This window comes from Fringilla coelebs (genome assembly GCF_963513975.1).
Source record: "Fringilla coelebs genome assembly, chromosome: 18".
Taxonomy (NCBI): domain Eukaryota; kingdom Metazoa; phylum Chordata; class Aves; order Passeriformes; family Fringillidae; genus Fringilla; species Fringilla coelebs.
The window spans coordinates 6,197,856-6,221,565 of NC_140044.1; the positions used below are offsets into that span (position 1 = coordinate 6,197,856).

At 46.5% G+C, this 23,710-nt stretch overlaps 1 protein-coding gene across 1 annotated transcript in view; it reads right to left on the reverse strand.

Moving 5' to 3' along the window:
- LOC311160775 (peroxidasin homolog) overlaps positions 1-23,204 on the reverse strand; it is a gene marked incomplete at both ends in the record, with an annotated part of 40,016 nt that extends 16,812 nt beyond the window's left edge. The window contains 7 exons of the mRNA XM_084217841.1: positions 1,173-1,342; positions 2,892-2,963; positions 4,428-4,499; positions 6,826-6,897; positions 7,134-7,205; positions 14,624-14,695; positions 23,041-23,204. Coding sequence (XP_084073967.1) covers positions 1,173-1,342; positions 2,892-2,963; positions 4,428-4,499; positions 6,826-6,897; positions 7,134-7,205; positions 14,624-14,695; positions 23,041-23,204 — 694 coding nt within the window. The remainder of the gene's footprint in view (positions 1-1,172; positions 1,343-2,891; positions 2,964-4,427; positions 4,500-6,825; positions 6,898-7,133; positions 7,206-14,623; positions 14,696-23,040) is intronic.
- Positions 23,205-23,710: the final 506 nt, after the last annotated feature.

Genomic DNA, 23,710 nt, shown 5'->3' on the forward strand with positions numbered 1-23,710 from the left:
GCCACCTGCATGGGTAGAGCTCTGTGCTGAACTCTGTATCATTTGTCTTCCCAGCTGGCACACCACCAGGGTGAAAGCCAAATGCCAGCAAAATCTTCCCACCAGGTGCTCTGGTAATTTGACAGACACCCCGCAGTGTTTCCATGCCTAAACCAGAACAAATTTGCACTAACAGCTGTACTGTGGCACTGGGAGTGTGTTGGGGACAGCTTTCCGTGTGGCACAGCCACTCCATGTGTCCCCAGCTGCTTTCCCCAGGCCCTGCCTATCCCCCCTCCCTTGAGGTCACAGACCTGTTTGTGCCAACTCAACTCTTTGCATGGCTGTGCCCTAAATTAATCTGTGAAATGATCAATTTTTAATTTTTTTTTAAATAATGAAATCATAAGAGAAAAGCTGAATTCAGAAAGAGAAAAGCTCTTCAAAATCCAGCTGAGCTCACATATTTGGCTCACAGCAGGGCCATGCACAGCTGGACTGGCATATCCAGGGGGGATGCTGACTGCCAGCCCACGTGGGTGGGAATTTCTCAAACTGACTCTACCAGGAGCAAAGCACCATGGAACTACAGCCAATGGTTGTGCCAACCTCCACTTAAAAATCAGAGTTTTGTCTTACTTCCACTTAAAAATCAGAGATTTGTCTTTTTCGATGTTAAATAACTAACTTTAAGATCTTTTCAGAACAAAACCCATTATAAACTGGTTTAAATTTAAATTTAAAAGAAGTTTAAAGAATAACAGCCTAACAAAATCCATCAGTTACACCACAGTCAAACACAGCATTCAGCTCCATATCTACAGTGCTCTCCATCAGGTTTCCAGGTGTGTTTATTGCCCCTGCAGCTCTCCCAGTGTTCCCCTTCAGTTCAGCCTAATGTGGGGAATTTCCTCTGGTTCCTGGTTTAGCCACTGGTGCAGCAGATCCTTTATCAGCCCTACTCTGTGCAAAAAGCCAAGACAACACCCACCAGCCAAAACAGAACTGCCTCCAACACCCCTGGGAATATCAGCTTCCCCCTGCAGCCCCACTGGGATTTTCCCATTTCAGCAGTGATGGAGAGGGAGAAACCAGGATGCCAGCAGAGGGAAGAGGGAGGAAAAGGGCTGGGGGGAGCCACTCCAGCCCACAGCCCAGCTGCAGGGGCAGATGGAGGGGGTGAGCTGGCTCACCACAGTTGAACTCCGGGGCGCTCAGGGTGGCGATGGAGCGGCCGTGCAGGTCCCGCGGAGCCTCGCAGGTGGCGGCGCTCTGGATGCTGCCCTGCTCTGCGTGCTGCTTCAGCAGCTCTGCCAGCCACAGCAGGTCGCAGTCACACACCAGGGAGTTGGAGTCCAGCCGCCTGCAACAGCCAGCAAAGGGCAGCCAGCTGAGTGCCCAGCTCCAGCTGCTGCGCTGCCTCCTTCCCCAGGGGAGACCTGGGTGTTTGGTCCTGCTTTTGGTCATATCCCAGGTGAAAATCTGAGATATTTCATTGCCACGGTGGTTAGTTAGGATGCTTGACCAATTAGAAAGATTTAATTGAAAAAAACACTACCATAAACTATTCCAGTTTCAAATAGAAATAATTCAGCTAAATTGGATTATGCAGTTTTGGGCTACTTGAGACACTGAAATGTTGGTTTTTATCCTGGGATGGAGATTTCCACCTTTACTGAATTCTGTAAGAACTGCCTCTGTTACAGCTTTTCTCTTTTAGCTCCAAAAAAACCCTCCCCCTTTATTTATTTGTGGATGGGATCAGACCCTTCCTGTAACCAGCTGCGAGGGGTTGCAGCGTTTCTGCACAACTGGAAGAACTTTTATTACTGCAACACAAGCCTGAACCAGAGCAAATGGAGCTCCAGTGACCTCTCAGTGCCCCCAGCCTCTTCCCTGCACTGACCTCATTCCTACAAGCAGTGCTCTCCATGAGGATAAATGAGGACTACAGGGGGATTACTTTGTGCCTCCTTCCCCACTGACAGTTTTACAGTCGATGGGTCTGGGCCATTGTCATGGTTTTCAAAACCAGCACTGCCATCCAAAAACTAACAACAAAAAACCCTAAACAAACAAACAAACAAAAAAGGAAGAAAAATCTAACACTCTCAGGGTCACATATTTGAGAATGTGAGATTTCACACAGGGCCATGACCGAGTATTTTATAGACATCCCATCTTTTTCTCTGGCACCTACAGACAGTATTTCACAAGATATTCCCTCTTAAAGAGAAGTGAAGCATTTTTCCTGCTTGCAGAAATCACTGAAGGCAGCAGTGAGAAATACATTACTTTATTGTACTTGAAAATCATGGCAGAACACCAAAATTCTTTACCTTTTGCATTGTTTTTTTTTTTCCCAAACACATCATAGAACTCATTTCCAGAGATCATAAAACCAAAGCAGGAAAGAAGTCAGCTGAAGAGACAGACAGGTTATGTGGGAATGGCACCCTGGGGAATTCCTGCATGGAAAGGGAATCATGCCCCTTGGCACTCCCCTGACTAATTTCAATCTAGAAAACAAGCCTTTACTTTTATGACTATGACTTTTCTAACCATGTTAGATACTGATCTACAGACATGTTCAAGGTCATATCTGTGGCCTGGACTTTCTACATTTTTCAAGGATGTTTTATGGGTTCAAACCCTTGTGAAGACTTTCCAGGAACGTTCATTCCTGTGGCATTATTAAGCTGTAAGCTGATTATAATTAGACACTAGCATAAAGAAACTTCTAACTGCTTAAATAAGCTTTCAGGTCCAATCAAAACTGTTTTATAAACTTAGCAGTGGCCTTAGAAGTGCAAGGACTAAAAGCTTTGCCAACCAGGCACATTCTTCCTCAGGTCCTGCCCATCTGATTGAAGATAAACAAGCACTCTTTGCAGGCAATATTTTTTACTTACAGCCGTTTGAGGGATTCCAGTTGAGAGAATGTCCCTGGATGAATCCTGGAAATCTTGTTGTTGTGCAAGAATCTGCAGTGGGAGAAGCCATGCCAAAACGTTATTCAGTATTTGCACTGTGAGGATGATAACACCCCAGGTCCCAACTCAGTTTAAATGCAAAGGCCGCTCATCCAAGCTCAGTGTTTAAATTCCACGTTTGTTTCCATGAGCTGGAGGGATTTCATCCCTTGGTGGGTGTGACGTAACGCGCCAAAGGCCGGAGCGGGTGTGGGCTGGAAAGGGTGACTCAGGATGGGATGGAACAGGTTTGCACTGGACCCTTCCCACAAAATCCCCTCAGACTGGACCCACCCTCTGTCTTCTGGGCCTGGCTCAGCTCCAGTTTAGAAGGGATCTTTTCCTTCCCCTGTGCAATTCCACAAGGGCAGCCATTGGTGTTAGACAGCTCCTGCCTTAGACTCCATGTAGTTATTAACCCAAATCCATGAGCAAATCTAATTCAGACAACAGCCACCTAAACTGGGCTTATCTCTGAACAAAACTGAGGCAAATTCTCACTTCCAGAGTCTCAGCACACACACAAAACTCTCCAGTTCTTCGGGAGAAATGCTGATTGTGCTAAAATGCACAATATTAGTGGGGACCAAGAGGGGATCATTAACTCCCCATTCCCATAATGGTGGGGGAATTTACTTGTGTTGGTTACATCTAAAACTCATAGGAGACCATTGATAAAAGAGATGAAGCAATTGTAGTAGGTGTTGGAACAGGAGAGAACACAAAAGCAGCACAGCTCGAGTGCAAATGTCTGCACACACACGTGTGCACCGGAGTCCAGCCTGGTTGCCCAGCTTGGAGGCTGAAAAACCTTCCTTTAAAATTTAAATGCAGAATTTTTGTTGGATCTAGTACAGTGACTGAGATCAGCCATGTCCTGATCCAGGTCTGAATTTTCCTAAGGGTGTGGGATCCCGCAGTTTTATTTCTTTGGCATGTATAGATATAAGGCACATTTCCACAGAGCCCAGAAAAGTCTGCTGGTTTCTCCATGGAGTGGGAACCACACATGGACTGTTGTGCTGGTGGCTCCATTACTGCTAGAAGCAATCCTGGGGAGCAGGAGACTCCATTTCCTTACTGCTTTCAAGGAGGATGTGTGTTTTTCTTGTTAGACTTTATTCTGACTTTATCCCTTTTCCACCCCCTTTTTTAGCTCACTCTGCCCAACAGTGACTAACGTTGCTGACCTTATGCTCAGAGTAAAATTTCACTTGGCTTGACCAGCTGTAGGACTTTTTGCAGATTTAGTCCCATTTAGATGGAAACCTGAACATAACATAAAATGGGAAATTCCCTTCACATCCTCAGTCACCCTCCCCCTCAGCAATTATGTAAAATCTCTTTCTTTAAAGAAGTTTCTTTTTGCATTTTGGATATCACACTCCATGCTAGCAAAACTGCTACACTAAAAAAAGGGGGTTTTCCCCTTCTCCTCACCCTCTTAGTCCCAAGAAATATCCCATCTTTACTCACAGCCTTTCAAGTTTAGGCAGGTCACTAAAAGTCTCCAGCTCCAGACTTTCCAGGTTGTTGAAATGCAGGTACCTGTAACAGAAATCACACACAGATTGAATTTAAGAGACAGAAGATCTTCCCAGATCAACCAAACAGTGCCCCCCAGGTGGTCACCACTCATCTCAGGGCAGGTGTGGAGAAGCCAGAATCCATGTTCATGTCCCCAGTTTCCACAGGCAAACACAGTAGCCAACATGGCTTTTCTGCTAATACAGACTAATATTTTTAGTTCCACTGAAATCCAAAGTGTGACCTGCCACTCCAGAGGCCGAGGGGACCTCCTGCCTGTCCCAGGTCACCCCTTGCCATCAAGAAGAAATGTGGTGGCTGCAGAGCAACTCCCCACAATACCTGAGCCTCCCTGTTGCCATGAGCTGTGACATTCCCCAGCACAACTGGCACATTCCTGATCTCTAGATGGAGATTTTACAGTCCCCAAATTGCCTAAACTATTCCCCTTTATTTTACACAGGCACAAATTTCACAGCAGATGCAGATTAATCACAGATCTACAAATACTCATTCTGCTATTGTAGCTGACTGCATTGAGAAATAATTGCCTAAGCCTCTGCATGGCTGCTTGATTTGTAATGGAAGGATTCATGATAAATGGTCCAGTATCAGAGAGGGTGACTCAGATTCTGCACTGGAGGGTCACAGTGGGGAAGACGGGGACGTGCTCTAATCACTCTCAGATGCCTGCTGAGACTGCTTTGGACCTTGAGGAAAGCATCTGATCCTGTCCATCACTTGGGTTATTCTTTTTCTTGAAAAGCTGGCTTGTGGGGACAGGAAAATGGGGTAGGATTTGAGCAAAGCTATTTCTTCTGGAGTTAAGCCTGCCTGGGATTGAAAACAGATGGGGCTTTCAGCGGGTTGTTTGTTGGTTTTGTGGGTTTGTTGGTTTTGGTTTTTTTTCTTTTATTCGTGACATCAAGTCTGGAACACTCACTGCTGAAATATCCCTGTGGGCAGCATCAGCTCTCTAAGCTCAGCTTAGAGCCAGTTCCAGCTTCCTAAATTTTCTCCCAGGCATCCTTGCTGAGTTGGCTGATGAAAAACCACAATGTACACAGGCTTGGTGGCACACCTCTTGTTAGGATTGCCTGAAACTTCCAGTTATGCTCTGTCCTCTTGTGCTGTCAACCTGGAGAACAAGCTGGATCCTATTCCTTTTACAGCAAAGTCCTTGGTCACATTCCAGCCCTATAAATGTTGCAGCTGGGAACAATTCAGGAATTAGACCAGTTTCACCTTTGGTCCCTGCTCCCCAACGATACGAGTAATTCCTATATTTAAATTATTTAGGAAAAATAAATCCTTAGGAAGGAATTGTTCCCTGTGAGGGTGGAGGGGCCCTGGCACAGGGTGCTCAGAGAAGCTGTGGCTGCTCCATCCCTGGAAGTGTCCAAGGCCAGGTTGGATGGGGCTGGGAGCAGCCTGGGATAGTGGAAGGTGTCCCTGCCCATGGCAAGGTATTGGAACGAAATGAGCTCTAAGATCTCTTCCAAGCCAAACCATTCCATGTATCTGTGATTCAAATATCCAAGCTCACACTCTCTCCACCAGTCCCAAAGAAGAAAAATCCAGTCCCAGTTTAGGAAGGCACTTCAGAAGAGTCAGACCTCAGTCTGCCCATCTCACCTCGACAGTGGTGCACTGAGTCAAAAACCAAAACCAGCAGAGTTTTGCCCCACACAGAGGGGAGCAAATGGGGCCTGTTGGAGTGATGGACTCCAGCTGCCAGGAAAGCACACGGGGCTCCTCCAGCCCAGATTCAGCACAGAGTGCCACGCAGCTCGAGGGAAGGTCATGACTGCGTTTGTTTGGATCCATCACCTTCCCCCACGGCAATTTCCAGAGGCTTTGCAGCATGGGAGCACCACCACCCTGGTAGCTCCCAGGGATACTTGGCTGCCCCAGCTCTCAGCTTGTACTTCAACCATCCATTCCCAGCAGAGCTTTGGATGAGTGAGAAAATCAACCAGCACCCTCAGTTTAAGTAAAGAGGAATCCCCAGACACAAACCCAGCAGAGCCTTCTGCTCCCAGCCCTCCTGCACACCCCTCTCTCCTCCTTCATAAGGCCCTTGGAAATAAAAGCCATCAGAAGCACAGCTGGGTTCTTCCTATGCTCCAGAGGTTTGGGGGCAGGAGGAAACATATGGAACATCCATAGGAAGAGAGCTCAGCACTAACTAACCAAAACCAATCCTCAGAACAGCTGTTTTGAAATGAACCCAGTGTAGTCTGGCAAATGTGGATGAGAAAAGAGCAGAAGCTTCATCCTTTGCTAAGTGCCTGCTGCTCTCCAAGCCAGGCAGCACAGCATGCAAACAAGGCTCATCTGTACTTACAGCTGCTCCAGGGAATGGAGCCCGTGGAAGGCATGTTGCTGGATGCTCTGGATTTCATTTTTGTAAAGGTAGCTTTGAAAAGGAGAGAAAGGAAACAGCATTAGGGGAACTGATCAGCAGTTGTGTTCAAAAAAAGTCACAGGCAACAGCAGTGACCCTCAAACCAAAGCAGAACTTGCTGCCTGGGTTCAAGGGCAGTGTTTTATACCCCTGACACTCAACTCCAAACACACACAGTACATCCTTGACTGGCAAATATTAAAAGTGGGTTGTTAGGTTTTAAAGAGGTTAAGAAATTACCAACTCACAGGTATTTCAGGTTCTCCAGATCTTCAAAGGATCTTCTCACTATTTGTTTTATCTGGTTATTGTTCAGCAGCCTGTTGAAAATAAGAAAGAAAAACACAGCTGGTGAAGTCAGCATGTGTGAGATTTGTGGCATTTCTGTTCTTGGATGCCCACTGAAAAATTCTGAGCCCAGGTGTCACAGAATTTAAGATTTAATGGGGTTAGCAAGTCAGAGTTTGGGTCCTCACACCAGCCAAGGCAGTGAGAAGGTTTCTCATCCAGAGGGGCCAAGTACTTCCAATATTGCAGTGTTCAAAGTATTTTCCTTACCTTTTTCCACAGTTTTCATCCCAAAGTGACAGTTTCATCCAGGAAAGGGATGAGGGGATGGGAGACAGGCAGAAAGAAGCAGTGGGGAATAAGACATTAAATCATTGCTGCCACTCTTGTACAACCACAATGGGTTTTGGAGGTGCCAGGTTGTGTTGAACAAGGGAGCAGGGGACTGCAGAGCCAGTTTTCAGAAGTACAAATGCAGTGTAAAACACCAGTTCCCAGTGGAGCTATAGGAGCCACAAAACGCTAATTAGAGCTTTGCTCTAATCACTTTGTAACTGATACTCGCAAATGAGAAAGAAATAAATTCAACTTTGACTCCTGAGGCTGCTCAGAGACAACCTCTTTCGATCTCAGGAGCTGTGTGCCAGATTTTAATCCAAAACCTCTGGGCCACGTGGCACTGGGGAGCTGTGTGACACTGGTGTGTGCAGTTGCCATGGCTGTGTGTGCAACCGGTGCCAGTGGCCAGAAACAGCCCAGCTCTGCAAGAGCCACGCTGTGCAGCAGGGGAACCACACAGCTGAGCCCTGCAGAGCTCTGCTGCACCCCTGCCAAGCCCAGCACGGAGAAAGCACAATAAATCACTTATAAATAGCTCCCAACACACAAAGTTGAGCTGCTCCTGGTGGCTGCCCGGCCGCACTCCCGCGGGTCTCTCGCTGCGGCTCCCACCGAGGTGCAGGTCTGGCAAAGCTCAGAGCTGGTGGAGTTTTTAGTGCTGGATAGCCCAAAGCAAGGATTTCACCAGCCACCACTCATTTTTAAAATTCCTAAATGGAGTTGTGGGCAGAGAAGGAATATATGGGACCCAGTGCTGCAAAGATTTCTTTTTCAGGTGTTGTAGGAAAAGCAGCAATTTCTGTGCAAGCAGTCAGACCTTACTGTGTTGGGTCACATTAAACACATGTACTGGATGTGCATTTCACAAGTTGATTTTTGCCATAGCTCTGCTCCTCAGGAACAACCTGCCAGCAGGCAAGTGAGAAAACTTTCCCTGCAGCAAAACCCAATCTTTGCCCTGCTTTTCTGGACAAAAAAGAGCAGCCAAGCCTCTGTCATTACAAGCCAAGGTCTTTTCATGGCCAAAACGAGTTTGTGCAGGTAAGGGATGGAGAGAAAAGACAAAGAGATGGGGAGAAAGGGTAAAAAAACTTGTTGGAAAAGAAGATGAAGGTGAAATCAGACACCTCAATGTTGACAGAAGAGATAGAAGATGTCAGAAGCACACACACATGTGATGGCAGCTTCACAAGTTTTCTCCAGGCAGCTGAGCCACCCCAGCTTTTTCTCAGGTGGAGAATTACACTGAGGGCCAGAAAAAGCATGTGAGAAACTCAAGAGCAAACAACTTTGTAAGTCAGGCAATGAGGGGTTGAGAAAAACCTGATTACCCTGGATTTGCCCATCCTCCCTGGGTTAGCTGTCCCCCTGACACCCCAGGTGTGGGTGCCACTGCCAGGCTGCACATCCCAGGGCTGGGCACAGCCTGAAGAGGGTAAGGCAGAGAAGGCTGGGAAGCTCCTGCACAGCTGGAAGCAATGGCTCCACACACACAGCTGAGCTCAAACAGCTCAACAGGCTCACTCTGAAGGATGCAAAAATGATGTCAAGTCCTTGGAACACACGATCCCACTTTGACAGCCAGCTATGCTGAGTGGAAATACAGTCCCTGAGCATCAACCCAAAAGTTTATTTGATGACTGAACACCCAAGGGCTGGAAATGACTGCCTGAGGGCAGTGTGGGACCGGGCTTTTGTCTATTTGCCCGCAGGACAAAGACAACCCAGGCACCAGCCCTGCTTCCCTCCCTGCCCCTGGCCAGCTTTCATCTCTGGCCAGGGCAGGACAAGGCAGCTCCTGCTTTGTTATCTGAGCCTTGGCCCCACTTCTGAGCACACGGTGGGCTGCCAGCACCGACCTCACTCCCACGGATGTGAGCACCTGGCACACACCTGGCACACAGCTGGCACACACCTGGCACACACCTGGCACTGGCCCTTTGCCTCCCAGGGGACAGGTGGCAGTGACCAGGTGAGCACGGTCACACCAACAGCCCGAGCAGCCCCATGCAGCAGCACAGGCTGGAGCCCTTTGCTGATTGTTATCATTCATGCTCAGAGTTCAGACCAGGACTGATCTCCACTGGGATTTCAAATTCCATTATGTTGTCTGGCTGTGTTTTGGGGCTATTTAAAAGCATTATCCCAGTGTGTTTTGTTGTCTTGGCTATTTTGTACAGTTCAAGGGAGTGTAATCACTGAGCCAGCCAAATAAGATGGATCCTGGAAGTTCAGATGGCAAGCAGCACACAGGGCTCTTATCTCATCGTCTGATACTCAGAAATTTGTTCATCGCCTGATTTAAGAATAAAAAGTGCCTGGAAGAAGCCATCTCTGCTTCCTGTCTCAGGATTCCCCATTGTAAAGGAAGGATAAGTCCTGGAAAACACTGGAAAGTGAGATAATGCTGAAGTCCATAATAGCCCACTTATTCCAAAATGCTGCTTTCAGAGAAATCCACGGACAAGGCAGCACAGCTGGCTCCTAGAAAGGGTTTGGATGGCTCCTGCACAGCTGCCTGCTCCTTGGCTCCTGTGCAATTCACCCAGGCAGAGGAGTGTGCCAAATCCTGGCATGGCCTGGCTGTTGGTCCCAGCTGCCATCCATAGCAAAAATGCCCAAATTGCTGCTACCCTGAGAGGGCTGAAAGCTGGGACCCAGATCTGCTGGGAATTAATGCTCTGGCAGACAGAGGCTGGGCAGATCATTATCTCTCTCATTATCTTAGCCACACCCTGTAGCAAAACTGGCTAAATTAGAAGTATCAGAAGTAAATTTCCTGGCAATAGGATGGAGCATTCCTCTTCATGCCCCATGAACTGAGCTCCACATGAGTAGGAGAACTCAATCACACAGGTTTTATTCCTGCCAGACTCTTCTGGGATGTTTGAGATATACGAGCACCATGAGATTTGGCACAGATTCACCAAGAGAACGTTTTATATTCTCTTTCCTCCAGGTTTTATGTGCTGACTGCCTCTCCTTTCTCCTTCCCCACCCTCTCTCTAGGTTTCCAGGCACAGGCTTAAGTTCCATGAAATGAGAGGTTTTCTGTTTTGAAGAATGTATTAAATGATGTGACAGCACAGAATTCAGACTCAAACCATGTTCTCTTTCCTCCTTTCATTCGACAATCCACATGCTACAGTCATTGTGACAAAACAGCTATTTTTTCCCTCATTTTTACCATTAATAGAAATCATCACATAGTGTATTTAGAGGGGGAGAAAAATTGAGTTTTATGTTCAACCACACATTCCCCCTTGTTGACAGAATGATCTGGAAGCGTTATTTCCCACATTTAAGGGAGAAAGTTTTATTCTGAGATCCAAGCAGGCTCTGACATCCCCTCCTTGCTGGCAGGAGCACATTCTCTCAGGAGTTACTAGAGAGTAAAAGACAGAAACTCCACATTGCTGCTCTGTTCACTCTGAGGCTCTTCACCAGCAGCACCTAAAGCAGAGCTGCAGGACTCACCAGAAGTGTTTTGCTCTCCCCTGAGCAGAAAGAGAACCATGATGTGAGCAGTGACAGGGCAAAGGGCCAGGCAGAGGCACAATGTGGTCTCCACAGAGTCCCTGTTCTCCAGGGTGCTCTTGCCTCAGGAATACCAAAATACACACTGGGGATGTAAAGAAACTTTGGTCCCTGGCTTGGACATTTCTGTGGGTGCTGCTGGAGAGACCCAGGGAGCAGCAACCCTTTGGCTGTGGTTGGAAAACACAGCAGGGAACCAAAGGGGTTGACAGGGCAGTGACTCCTGTGGGAATCACAGGGGTGTCCTCATCCATCCCCACCCAGAAATGACCTAAAGGAGCAAAAACTGGAAAGCAGGGAAAGGCTGTGCCTCACCATGGGCTCACAGCGTTTCCTCTCTCTCCCACAGCCCAGCACCTGCTCTGAGCTAATGTTGGCTTCAGCCATGCAGCAAGTGATGGCAAACTGCAGCAGAACAGCTGTCCTGGACCTGGGGAGCTGGGGATGGCATCCAACAGGGGTTTTGCCTCACTCTCCCTGCTACTTTTTTTTTTTTTTTTTTTTTTTTGTACCAAGGGGAAATATTAAGAGTTTAAAAATACCCAGCACCATCTGCACAGATGGGAACAGGGCAGAGCCAGTAGGAGGGGACAAGGAAAACTTATAACTCTCTGAGATGTTCAGCCCAAGAGAACTTCTCCACCTGCACACAGGAAGCTCCCAGTGGGGCAGGATTTAGGATAACTTGCGGTGCTGCCCCAGGAGTGCCCAGCAGGAAGCAAAGAGGGACTGTGACTCTTCCACAAACAAAGCTCCTGTTTTTAATGCTAAAGTAGTGCTCTGTGATTTATCAAATCTCCCACATCAGAGGAAAGCAGAGGGGAGGGTCTGAACTGTTGAACAGCCCCACTGGACATCCACATAGGCTCCTCTCCTGTCAGGCTCTCAACCCATTTCCCTGCATCCAACACAGGCTACAAAGGTTTCCTTTGCAGGGTGGTTTATAAACTGTCAGACTTGGACACAGAACAGCCACCCTGCCCTAAAGGAGATGGAGAACAGAAGCTTCACCAGAATCTGTTGCTCTTCCTCTGCCATTAGTGGGAAAAGCTCTTTTAAAAACATTTATTTGCTTATGGAAGATTTATTTAAATTCAATGTCAGGAAGCTGCAAGCTCAGAGCTCTGCAAGTGGAACCTGAGCTATTTTATCCTCCAAACCTCTCACTTCAAATTTTCTGGACAAATTCTCCCAGGAAGTCTCTCAGGGATTTTAAAGGATTTATTCTCTTTATCACTTGAAAAGCTATCGAAGTCCTCAGGCAAAATTTACCATCTAAGAAACAGCAGCAAATTCTTCAGTTCTTGTCAGTTTTGATGTGGGAATTGGACAAACCAAAGTTCCTGGAGAGAAATTTCCACTGTTCTCTCAGTCAGTTATCAAACTCTTCAGCCGTGGGAGTTTACTACAAGTGTGAGAGTAACTGAGTGCTCCAGTCTGCTGGCCAGACCAGGAAATACAGCTAAGCACAAGAAGTACTATCTAAATGGAAAGGTTGCCTTGGCAAATCAGGCTGATTTTCAGAATCCACATATAAAAATGCAGTATTTTGTTAGAGCAGTGTTTCACCTGGTGCAGCATTCCAGCTCTGACAATGGCCATAGGACACTGCTTAGGGAAAACAGGAGTGTCTGCCCACCCCCTGTGAGAACACACTGTTCTCACTGCCCTGGCAGCCCAAATCACGAGCTCAGGGATGCCAGGGGTGCATTCCTGCCTATCCCCTCCAGCATCTCTTCATGGACTTTCTGTCCTTGGGGTCCAGGAGAGTGTGGAGACAGAAAGGAAAAAGAACTGGAGGCATTTGTGGAGCACAAACAGGTGCTAGAGAGAGACAGGTCCTTCCCCTCAGCCAGGCTCTATCTGTATCTATTCTGCACAGAGTGGAGGAGTCAGAAGACAGAAGCAAAAGTCCTGCAGGTGTCAGAGACCTGCCCAGGCCAAGGAGCTGGCAGGGCAGGAATTGGGTCCCTTACAAAGCTCAGCAGGCTGGGTGGAGCCTCTGTCCCAGTGAAGCCCTGCCAGCATCCTCCTTTTCCCCAGGGCTCTGCTGAAACTCGCCCGGTGGTCCTGGGAGCTGCTGCCAAACATCTGCCTGCAGCACACTGAGATGACATCATCTGGAACCCTTTGTTTCCTCGCTCAGGAGAGCTCCAGGGGTGGAAGAGCAGGGCTGGAGATCAAGAGGCCTCAGCAGAGCTTGCTGATAAGACAAAACCCTACAGATTTGGACTCTATTATCTCTCTAGATAGTGTTCTCTCGTTTCTCACTGTATCTGAGCCTATCTCAAATTACAGAAACCCATCCAAAGCATCCTTTGTTCCCTATTATTTTTGGCAACTAAATACCACACAGTGCTGTTTGAGAGACTAACCTGGACTGTTCTGGATGAACAGCATCAGTGGCAGTAAAGTTTTTGACCAGCCCACCTGATGAGCACCTGTGCTGGGCCAGAGCCAGGGTACCCTGGAGCATCCTGCACTCGTGGCTCGGCCACTCAGCCCCACAGACAGTGCAAGGATCTTTGGCAAACGCTGAATTTTCAAAGATAACACTTCAGCAGGTCTCAGTAATAAAGTCCTGCTGTAATCCCACATTTCCTACAGCTACTCAGTGTTGGCTGAATTCCTTATTGCCCAGGTTTGCCTTCCTTCAGCTCTGCCGCCTTCACAGGATCAGGGACTTCAGAATGCTCAAGGCCAGAGAGAAAAAAACAACCTGAACTTCTGTCACCATTTGGGATCATGAATGTATGAACATCTGTCAGGTTCCCAAAGGAACTGCTCTGCCTCACTGAGGAATTTCAGCTTGGACCTGGAAATCCTAGGGCTGTTAGCACCATGTCACAGCTCGAGTAATGAGATCTGAGTCCCAACACCCCATCCAGCACCGTGCTGTGCTGACACAGCTTCTGGTTCTGATTTGGGAGCTGGTGTGCTTGCAGCTCCTTGGCCACGGGGTGCAGATGCACTCAGATGTGTCTCCAAGCCCTCAGCCCTGCAGCAGCCAGAAGGAGCAGAGAATCCCAGGATTTCCTTTGGGAAGAGTGAGAAGCTGGTTAGCGCAGCCGTGTGTGCAGTGATACAAGGCTGGAGGGGCAGCATTCCACCCCCATTCCCACCTGGAGCAGGGTAATGTAGGCACCTCTTTTAGGGCAAAGGGAAAGATGGCATTTGAAGGAGGCTCAGTGGAACTCACACAGAGCAACTGATGTGGTTCATGAGTTAGAGGAGGCCATAGAGAGGAAGATGATTTTAATCCACCCCTCCACTGTCTTCATCCCTTTATGGGCTCCTCCAAGTCCATACCTGCTCTAATATCTTCAGGCAGTGCTAGAGCACATCATATGTTATTTTTAAGCAGAGAGGTTACTGGTGAAAAATGAAAGTTATTAAACACCACATTTTTTAAAGAAAGAAACATGAGACAGGGCGGAACAGAGGGAATTTTAAAACTTTGTCTGGATATGCACAATTTGACTGAAATAAATAAAAGCCCAAGGCCACTTTTAAGCCATTATAGGGGACAGTACTAACACAAGTAATAAATGGATCTCCTTGGAGTGCAACTTACAGCGTGTTGAGGTTCTTCAGTCTTCTGAAGGCTCCAGGCTGTATCTCCTTGATGTGGTTGAAGCGTAAATCACTAAAAGCAGAGGATATAAACAAGTCATTAGACCAGGGAGGGGAGTGGAGAAGGAGTGGGGACAACGTTTGGGGTCTGCTCTTGTCTGCAACGTAAGGCAAAAGCTGGGAGAAGCCTTTAGTGATAAAATTCTTTATTCTAATTTCACAGAAAACCAGACACTAAAAGGACTCAAGGGATCATTCCCATGAGCACCAGAAAAGGGTCTGCAGCAAAACACCCCAAGCTCACATGCAATTACTCTTGCATCTCATCCTGATTTGTAGAGGAACACACATCATCACATGGATCCATAATTTAGCTCCCTGCTAAAACTATCTTTGCCCTACTATGGTTAAATCTGCTCAAATAACCTCATATAATAAGAATTTCCCATTTTGCTCTGCAATGCTCCAAGACTTACAACAGCTTATCTCTGCCTGCACTTCAGATCTGTGCCAGCTGCAATTAGAATTACTGGAGTCCAGGGGATTCTGGCAAATTTCAAGGGCTGCCCATGGAACTACATCAGCTTGGAACCCAAAACCATGGGGTTTGGATTGCTAATGGGATAATGAAATAAGAGCTAAGTGGTTTAACCTGGTTAACCAAGGATAAACACATCTATAGGGAACGTGGAGCATTGATTTGGCACCTTGCATGGCCCAGTGTATTATAACAAATCACAGAAGCTGACAAATGGGGATTGCTGCAAGTTTCTGTCCAAAGCACACACTGAAGTGGATTTTTTTTTTTCTCCTGCACTGCTTGATCTATCACATTTAGGGAACACACAGCTATTTTTTTCATGTTAAGGCAGCCTTTTAAGGGCATTTTCTTTAGGAGCAAAAAAGTAGTTTGCAAAATGTAGTCGTTCTATGTTAAAAAATTCATAATAAATTTTCTTACTTTTTAGGCAGAAAATGTTGGGCTTAACTTGCATTGCTTCAAATGTGCATTTCTTGCCCTTCTTCTCAGAGGGAGTTCTATCTCTTTCTTCCCTGACAATGTGAATTTGAGGGTATCTTTATGGATTTTTCCCGGCAGTGGCTGCCACCGTGAAGCCAAACACAATTAAACCCTGGCAGAGTGAGAGCACAGCGTGCTGCCTCTTCTCCACAGCCTCTTCAAAAGGAAACCAGGAAAGACCAGACCAGGAGAAAAGGTGAAGAAATGCAAACTTGATTCACAGCCTGCAGTGCACCAACACCCACCCCACTGCCCTGGGGGTGGCAAAGGGCTCTGGAATTAGTGCAGGCTGCAGGGAATAGGGAACATTACAAATAGATGGGAGGAGAACACAGGGGTCAGGGCCGGAGCTGGCCATGCTCAGGGAGGGCAGCAGGCAGTGAAATGGAACATCCAACTTCAGGTCACAGGCTGCAGGTGGGGACAAAAAGCTCTGAGTGTTTTAATGATTGAAGATAACTGCAGTCCTTTAAACCACACAAGAGTGCTTTTTGAACTACACCACTCCCAAGGAGCATGTAATAAAGCTTAGCTCATTGTTTTAATGAACTATTTTAATTTTTTTCTTCTGTTTTCTGTTCCAGGTAAGGCCTTTAGATGATTCTCTGGACCTCAGCTGTCTTTCAGTCCTTTGGCAAGTCCTTTTTGGTTTGCTCTCCATCACAAGGGCAACAGCTTTCCCCACAGACAAAAAATGGAACAGAAACACTGCATCCCTTCTCTGAGCACTTCATTTCAAGGAATGATGTGAAATAACTGGACAGAATCCAAAATAAAGCAATGGGAATGACATGAAGTCTAGAAAACATGACAATGAAAAGAACTGAAATTGCTTATTTAACCATAGATAAAATAACTATGGCAGGAAATTGCTACAAATAGAAAGGGCAAATAGTCACTGACTGAAACTGCAGATTCAGGGTTTTTTAAAATATCTCTATCAGCAAGGCTCATAAAACACCCAGTGCACTTCAGGTGAGACAGGCATTAGCCACACGTGGTTTAGGTAGGTGGATCCTGCCCTGGAGCATGGACCAGGCTATTCTGCTCCCTGTACCCCAGACAGCATTAAAAGGTACCAGTGTTGATGTCCCTGCACAGCAAAGAATGTCCCTGGGCATGCAGAGGAACCTGCATATTCCTCTTTACCATATAAAAACCCCAATACTTTGGCTCATCCTTGGCCTTTTCACTCCAGACCTTGCCTCAGCCTAAAGCAGTGCCAGCAGTGAAGGGCTGCACTGGGAATCCCTGGCTTGCCTGTGTTTGACTGAGAACATTCCCCACAGAGCTTGACTCCTCTCCCACAGAAACACTTGTTCCTCTCTATTCCCAGGGCACTCACTCTGGAAATTCACGTTTCTGCTCAGGAACAAATGTGCTTTTCACAGGGACTCACCACGGAGCCCCTCCCAGGGCAGCTGCTCCCAGCTGCCCCACGCCACAGCGGCTGGGCTCCCTCCCTCCTGCCCACTTCTTTCCACCTGGGAATTTGAAAAATGGGGGGGAAAAATAATCCCTCATGACTTAATTCTCCCCCATGATTTCTAGGATGGCAGTCTGGGATTACAAAGTACCTTCCCAGGAGGAACAGCTGCTGCCAAAGGATTCTGGATCCTCTTCACACAGAGAGGAGGGCTGGGACAGCAGCATCACCCAACACAGATCCCTCTGGACAACACCAGTTTGACTGGCTCAAAATCTCACCAAGCCCTCATGCTCTGACAGGAAAGTGACCTGGAATATGTGGATAATTCAGGATCTGCTGTGGAAATGAGTCACCTTTTCTGAATTTGGGAATTGTTGACAGAGACTACAAAGAATGCCAGAATTTGCACAGGGATGGGGAAATGGATCTTTACAGAATTACACGGTCTGAGCCTCTCAGCTGCTATCAGAACAATCATCCCTGCAAGCCTTCTGTTAAATAATTATCAGTGATTAGCACATAAAGCAATCAATGGCTTTTACAATAAACTTCCACTTCTGTTTAATCTATTTAGGCTTTCACAGTCTCATGTATTACTATGTTAACTAAGCAGATAATTAGCTACAAGAGGCGTTTTACTGCAGTTCTGTGGAAATTACTGGGTTTGTGTCATTGAAGAATCCTTTGTGCTCCCAACGCTGTGCACAGCAGTGATGCTGACAGTTCTGCCCAGAACTGGTTGGAAAGTGGCAGCCACACAATCACCACCAACAATGACACTGAGAGTAAAGGTGCTTTTACTGAGATTAGATGCTGAAGTTCCTCCCAGTGTTTCCAAAGGAAAGGAGGGTGTGAAAGACATCCTATAAAAATATCCTGCAAGACAAGTTTCCACCATACAGGAAGAGCCAGGACATTTATCAGAAAGATGCTCGTTCCTCACATTTATCTGCACAACATCAGAGTCAGCTCTGCAGGTTCCCCAGTCCTGCCAAGCCACTCCAGTCCTGGCAGGAAGGGAAAACTGCCTTGCTGAGATGGAAACGAAGTCTTCCAGACTCACTGTCATCAGCTCCCCAATTCAGGAATGTCCCTGTCCCACACGAGTCCCCAAATGGCTTTAATAAATGACAGCCTTCATCCCAGAACCCCTTACATGGACAGCTGAGCCCTGCCAGCCCTGAGAGGCAGATGAGGAGACCATGCGGAGGCTCAGGGCTGGGGATTTTCCAAGTCCTGGCTATTTTGGGCCTTACCAGCTTAAGACATCAAGATTTGGCTGTTCAAAGAGTGAAGAGGAAGGAAAATATGTTGAGCATGGAGATACAAGGAAATGAAATGATGGGATCATGGCTGGAGCAGTGGAGAGCGAGCAGCTGCAGGGAGCCTCACTCTGCAGAACAGGCTGTGGTTCCCTCCTGCAATGCCACACCGCTTATTTTGAACATTCAGGAACACTAGATTTTAATTAAGAAAATTACCACAGGCATTCCTGAACCCAGCTTTTTGAGATTTCAGCTCCCACAAACAGGAGTCAGCTTTTGTAAAGAGCTCCCTGTGCGTCAGCTGGGGCAGGAACTGGACCATAATCCAGCAGCCAGTGTACCAAGCTGGTTTGACCTCGCTTTTTCTGTCCATGTGAGCTGCTGGGAATGCCATGCCTGACAGGCAGTGCCAGGGCAGGGGGGCTCTGCTGGTGCCTCATTCCTGCTGGGATCATTTCAAATACCACCCAGCATCCCTTTAGCTCTTTCCAGGAAGGGTAAGGCCAAGGATTACCTCCAAAACATAGTTTTGGTCCTGAACATGTATTCAAGTAGGAATATTACATAAAAAGATGCTGAATTCATCAATGTTAGATAATTTGAGTTATTATTTATTAGCAGTGGGATGAAGAGGAGGGTCTGATCCTACCCAAAGCAGCTCAGTCTATTCTTGGGCATTCATGGCAGCACGACTCTCTTAACCTAATGCATTATTCCTTTGCACCATTTATCCAAGATATATCAAAGGAAGAAAACTTTCTCTCCTCCTGAAGGGTGTTCTGACCCTGATTCAGAGGAAGTAAAATAAACACTTTAATATAGAGTCTCATGTAGCTTAAGTGTCAGTCTTCCACTTTTTTATGAGCATGACCATTAAAGTTTTTACCCAGAATACACACACATTCTTTCACCAAAAAAATACTGACTTCTCCTTAAAGAGAACAGGAAGGAGTCCTGGTATCCCTACAGGGAGAGGGATGTGGTGAGGGCAATAAAAATACAAATACTCAAGTGGGAACCAGATGCTGAAGCATTGGGAAGTTCAATAAAAGCAGAATTTAAACACTTAAGGTAGCTACAATCACAAGACTTAGGATGCTTCCATCAAAAGATGCTGGAACATTTCTAGAAGGAAAATATATTTCCCCATTTTCCTGCCAATGAAGAGACTTCTAAAAATAGAACATAAAGTTTTGGTCACCTCTAGAAGGTTTAATAAGGATTAAATACTACAGTGAAAGAAGTCAGAAAGAGATTCTACCTGGCACATGCAAAATGTGTGGGTGTGCATTTAATGGCTGTATATAAGATTATCACACACAGAGGAAATGAGTAATCCCTTCTTCAACCCAAAACACACGACAGAGACCACAAACTGAGCAGCATTTCCAAGAACTCATTTGCTCAGTAAACCTTTCCCCAACAAATGTATAAAATTCCTTCTCAAAATGTGCTTATTAATAGACTAAGAGAGCTACACCCTGTCCTACTCCAGCCTTCCTCCTGCGGGAGGAAGAGAGGAGCTGAGCAGGGACCAAAAGCAGCACAACGAGGAAGGGAAAGAAAACTTGTCCAGCTGGCCATGCTTACACTGCCCAATTAGCAAGCAGGTCTGTGAACAACTGGGTCACCTTCAGTTCATGCCAGCCATGTGTTCAGATCCCGGATCCTGCCCTGTGCCCTCAGCTATGTTTCTCCAGCAGTACTCATTCATTATGTGCCCTGCATAATGCAGAAAGAAGAATAACCCATGGATAATTGGATTGCAATCCATTAGCTGCCAGCCAGAGGGGAACTTCTTTCCATGGATTTCTTCTACTCATGTCCACACGTTTCGAAGTTTATTGTTTTAAATGTCGCACTGCAGAACAAATGGCTGCGAAGGTTAAAGACCTATTGAAATTTTCAGAGTGTATGTTCCACAGCTGTTCCCTTCCTTGGGCTGCTGGCTGGAAGAACTGCCTGAATCCCAGCAGTAACCAGCAGATCGCATCTGGATAATCGTGTTCCAATTGAACAGACACCAGCCAAAGTACGTTTGCAGTTCTGCACCATGAATTTTTATGGCTTATCTGTACACGTGTAGTCGCTCCTGCCATCCCATTCTCTGCTCGGGATAAAGCGAGCAGTCTCCATTACCAAAGATAAATAGTCTACTGCTAAAACCAGACTTTGGGCCAGATCCTCAGCTGTACCCAGCTGGGATTGGGAAGGGAAGAGGGAAATGGTGGCCCAAGAGGAGCCAGTAACAGCTCATCAATCCTGGAGCTGGTTCTGTGCCAATCCCAGCATCGCTCAGGGAAGGCGATGGGCGGCTCCGAGTGCCGCCAGCTGGCTGCAGCCCCAGGGACCATCTGCCAGTGGTGAAACAGAGCCTGTGCCAGCCAGGAGACTTCCCCACTCTTGCAGGATTCTTAGAGAGGGTGGCACGGAGTCACGGAGGTCAGAAAGTCCCAAACTCCCAACTTCAAAGCAAACTCCGTCTGGAAACTGCAGCTGTTCTTCGAGGGAACCGAGCTGGAGCCTGGGATCGGTGTTTGGAGCTGCAGTCACAGACTCAGTCCTGTTCACACCAAAGATTAACTGTGGAAAATATCCCAATCCCACATTTTCTGCTCAGAATAACTCCGTGATCAAGACTATTCTTGCTATAATTCCAAATGTTCAGTCTGACACAAGGGTTCTCCCAGGAGAAACACTAACATACCAAAAAGCTGGAGGAGTCAGGGCTTGGTTAAGAAGCATTCCTTGATCTTCCACAATTCAAAAAAAGTTTAATTACTCAAATGCTATTTATAACAGATACAAATGGGATGTTGGCTGGGAAATGCATTTGCATACATTAGATCTTCCAGATAGCCAGACAGTCAGGATTTTTCCTTGCCACACAAAGGCCCATGATGTGCCAACAGAGAGCACTCACCAGGCTCATCTCTCTTTATCTCTATGATCACCAATATGTCGTTTGCTCATAATTATGCAGACAGCAGTAAAAAAGGATAAAATGGATAAATAGATAAAAATAGTGGCTCATGAAGAATCATCTTCCTTTGCAGTATTGTGAGATATAAAAATCTCACATCTATACTATTTCTGTAATGTTTTTAAAGGCAGTTTCCCATTCAAGGTGGTGCACAGAATGAAGTGTGCTGCTGCCAGAGGGAGCACACCATTCCAGAACTGGGAAAGAGTTAGTGACACAGTAAATTTCCCTCCCTCTGCACTCCAATGATCTCTAATAGAAACTCAGGCTTCAGTGTGACAGCAAACATTGCCTCATTGCAAACAGGGAACAGGAATTAGGCTTCAGTGATCTCAGTTCAGCCAATGGAACAAACCTTTCCCTCAATAAAATCTAGGATTAAATTAGGAGGAACAAGTTACTTTGCTAAAATCAGTGTCACGGTACTTTAAATATTTTTAATATTTCAAGATGCAGGGGAATAAGAGTGAGAAAAAGGTTGGTAAGAGCGTGAAGAGTCAGATGCTGCAAGTCACTGTAAGAGCACATAAGCACTGCCCAGTGAGCAAGCACTGAGCAGGGTCACACTGTAAATAATCCCTCCAGCACCAGCCCAGGCAGTGAGAAAGCTTTGGCAGCTGTAGCAAGTGTAGAGCTCATCCTGTGGCCACCAATGCAAGAGCCTCTGTGGTCTCCACCCTCCAAAGCAGACCTGGATGGCAGCAGTCCAAGGCCAGCATCCTGCCCACAGCATGCTCCTCTGGCTGCCAGCAGAGAAAGTGCATTAGCAATATCACTGAGATGTTCATGGGAGAAATGCTGGTACGGATGTGCCAGCTGAAGATAAAAATGAGCTTGTTATAAGCAAAGGGAAAAGCTGCTCAAACTCATGCTGGAAAAGTTTTGCAACAGGCAGCAGTTTAAGGAGGATGAGCATGAAGATTCATTTTTGACAAGTCTTTCCAACTACTTACAAAAAAAAAGTCATCCAAGACAAGGGATCAGATAAGAGTAGCACGAAGGGAAGGATTTTCTCACGTGTCACTGCATCTTAAAGCCACCTTTAAATTTAGGATTAGTTTAGAATCACAGGGAAGTGCCCTTCTGCACCTATCAATAAGAGCTTTAAGGAGCCTCCAAGAATTCACTGTCCTTTTCCTCCACCTTTCCTGTTTGGATGGATTCAGCCACCAGCTCCCTCATCTTATTTCTCAAGCAATCTGTGAGTTACCACAGCTGTTACTTTCCAAGTAAGCCTCAGCTTTGATTTGAACAGTTCAAGTAGAAAGTGGAAAACCAGTACTTAGAAATTCAGTACTGAAATGGGGTTGTATATATAAGGGAAGTGTTTGTGTCACTGGAGACAAAAGCCTGAGCTGCTCTATTTCCTCTCTCCCCTACACCCATACACAAAGCCTTCTAAAATGCAAACTGTGTTCCTTCCATAAACTCAGTTTAACATTTTTGACCTTTGATTCCCCAAAACTGTCTTCTAGTGCTTGCTTAGAATTACTCTCATTAAATTTTTCAATTCCCTTGATTGTCCCATCAGCAATTAACTGATGCCAGAAGCAGCAGTTTCTGTTTTGTGTTTTAAAAGCACAAAACAGTTCTTGAGGCTTGAGGATAATTCTGCAGGGGGGAAAGAGGATAAAAAGTTTGCCTTTGGCCTTGACTTTTTTTTTTTTTTTTCTACAGACCATGCAGGTAAGAAAGGCAGGAAAATGAAGTGGTTACTCACAGAATGTTTGTCTGGGGTGGGATCTCAGGGATGGTTTCCAACATCAGATGCATGCATCTCACTGTAGTCCTGAAGCACAGGCAGCGGCTGGGGCAGGAGCAGGAGAAACCAGGCAGGAGGAGAAAATACAAAAAGCCTCCAAGAACTGAAGGTTTGATCAGCATGGTGTTTGCTGGAGCGTATTTGCCTCAATTCTGAGCTGCAGGGAGCTGACAAAAAAAGTTTCCCAGCCCTGAGGTCCAGGAGGAGGGGACTCATCAGCATGTGTTTGCAATTAAATTAAGGCAGTTTGACAGTCCAACCGCCCACCCTCTCTGCCATTCTGCACATCACTGGAGATCACACTGTCCCCACCCCTCTCTGATTGTGGCGCTGAAATACAAACTCTTCCTTTGGATCTATTTCTGCCTTGTTGCTTCTTTTAAACAGCAAGTTAACTCCTCAACTTCTCCTCAGGCATTTGTCTGAAAGCACAGTGCACCTCCATAGACAGCAACCAAAAAATGACCTCGTGGTCCAGAGCTGAGCTGGGATGTAAAAGATCCAGGACCAAGGTTTTCAGATTTTTATGTCAATTTTTTTTTTTTTTTTTTTTTTTCCCTACCACAGTCTGCAAACTAAAGAGAGAGATTTATCTAACAGCCTGTCAAATGTATGGTGCTGTAAGACT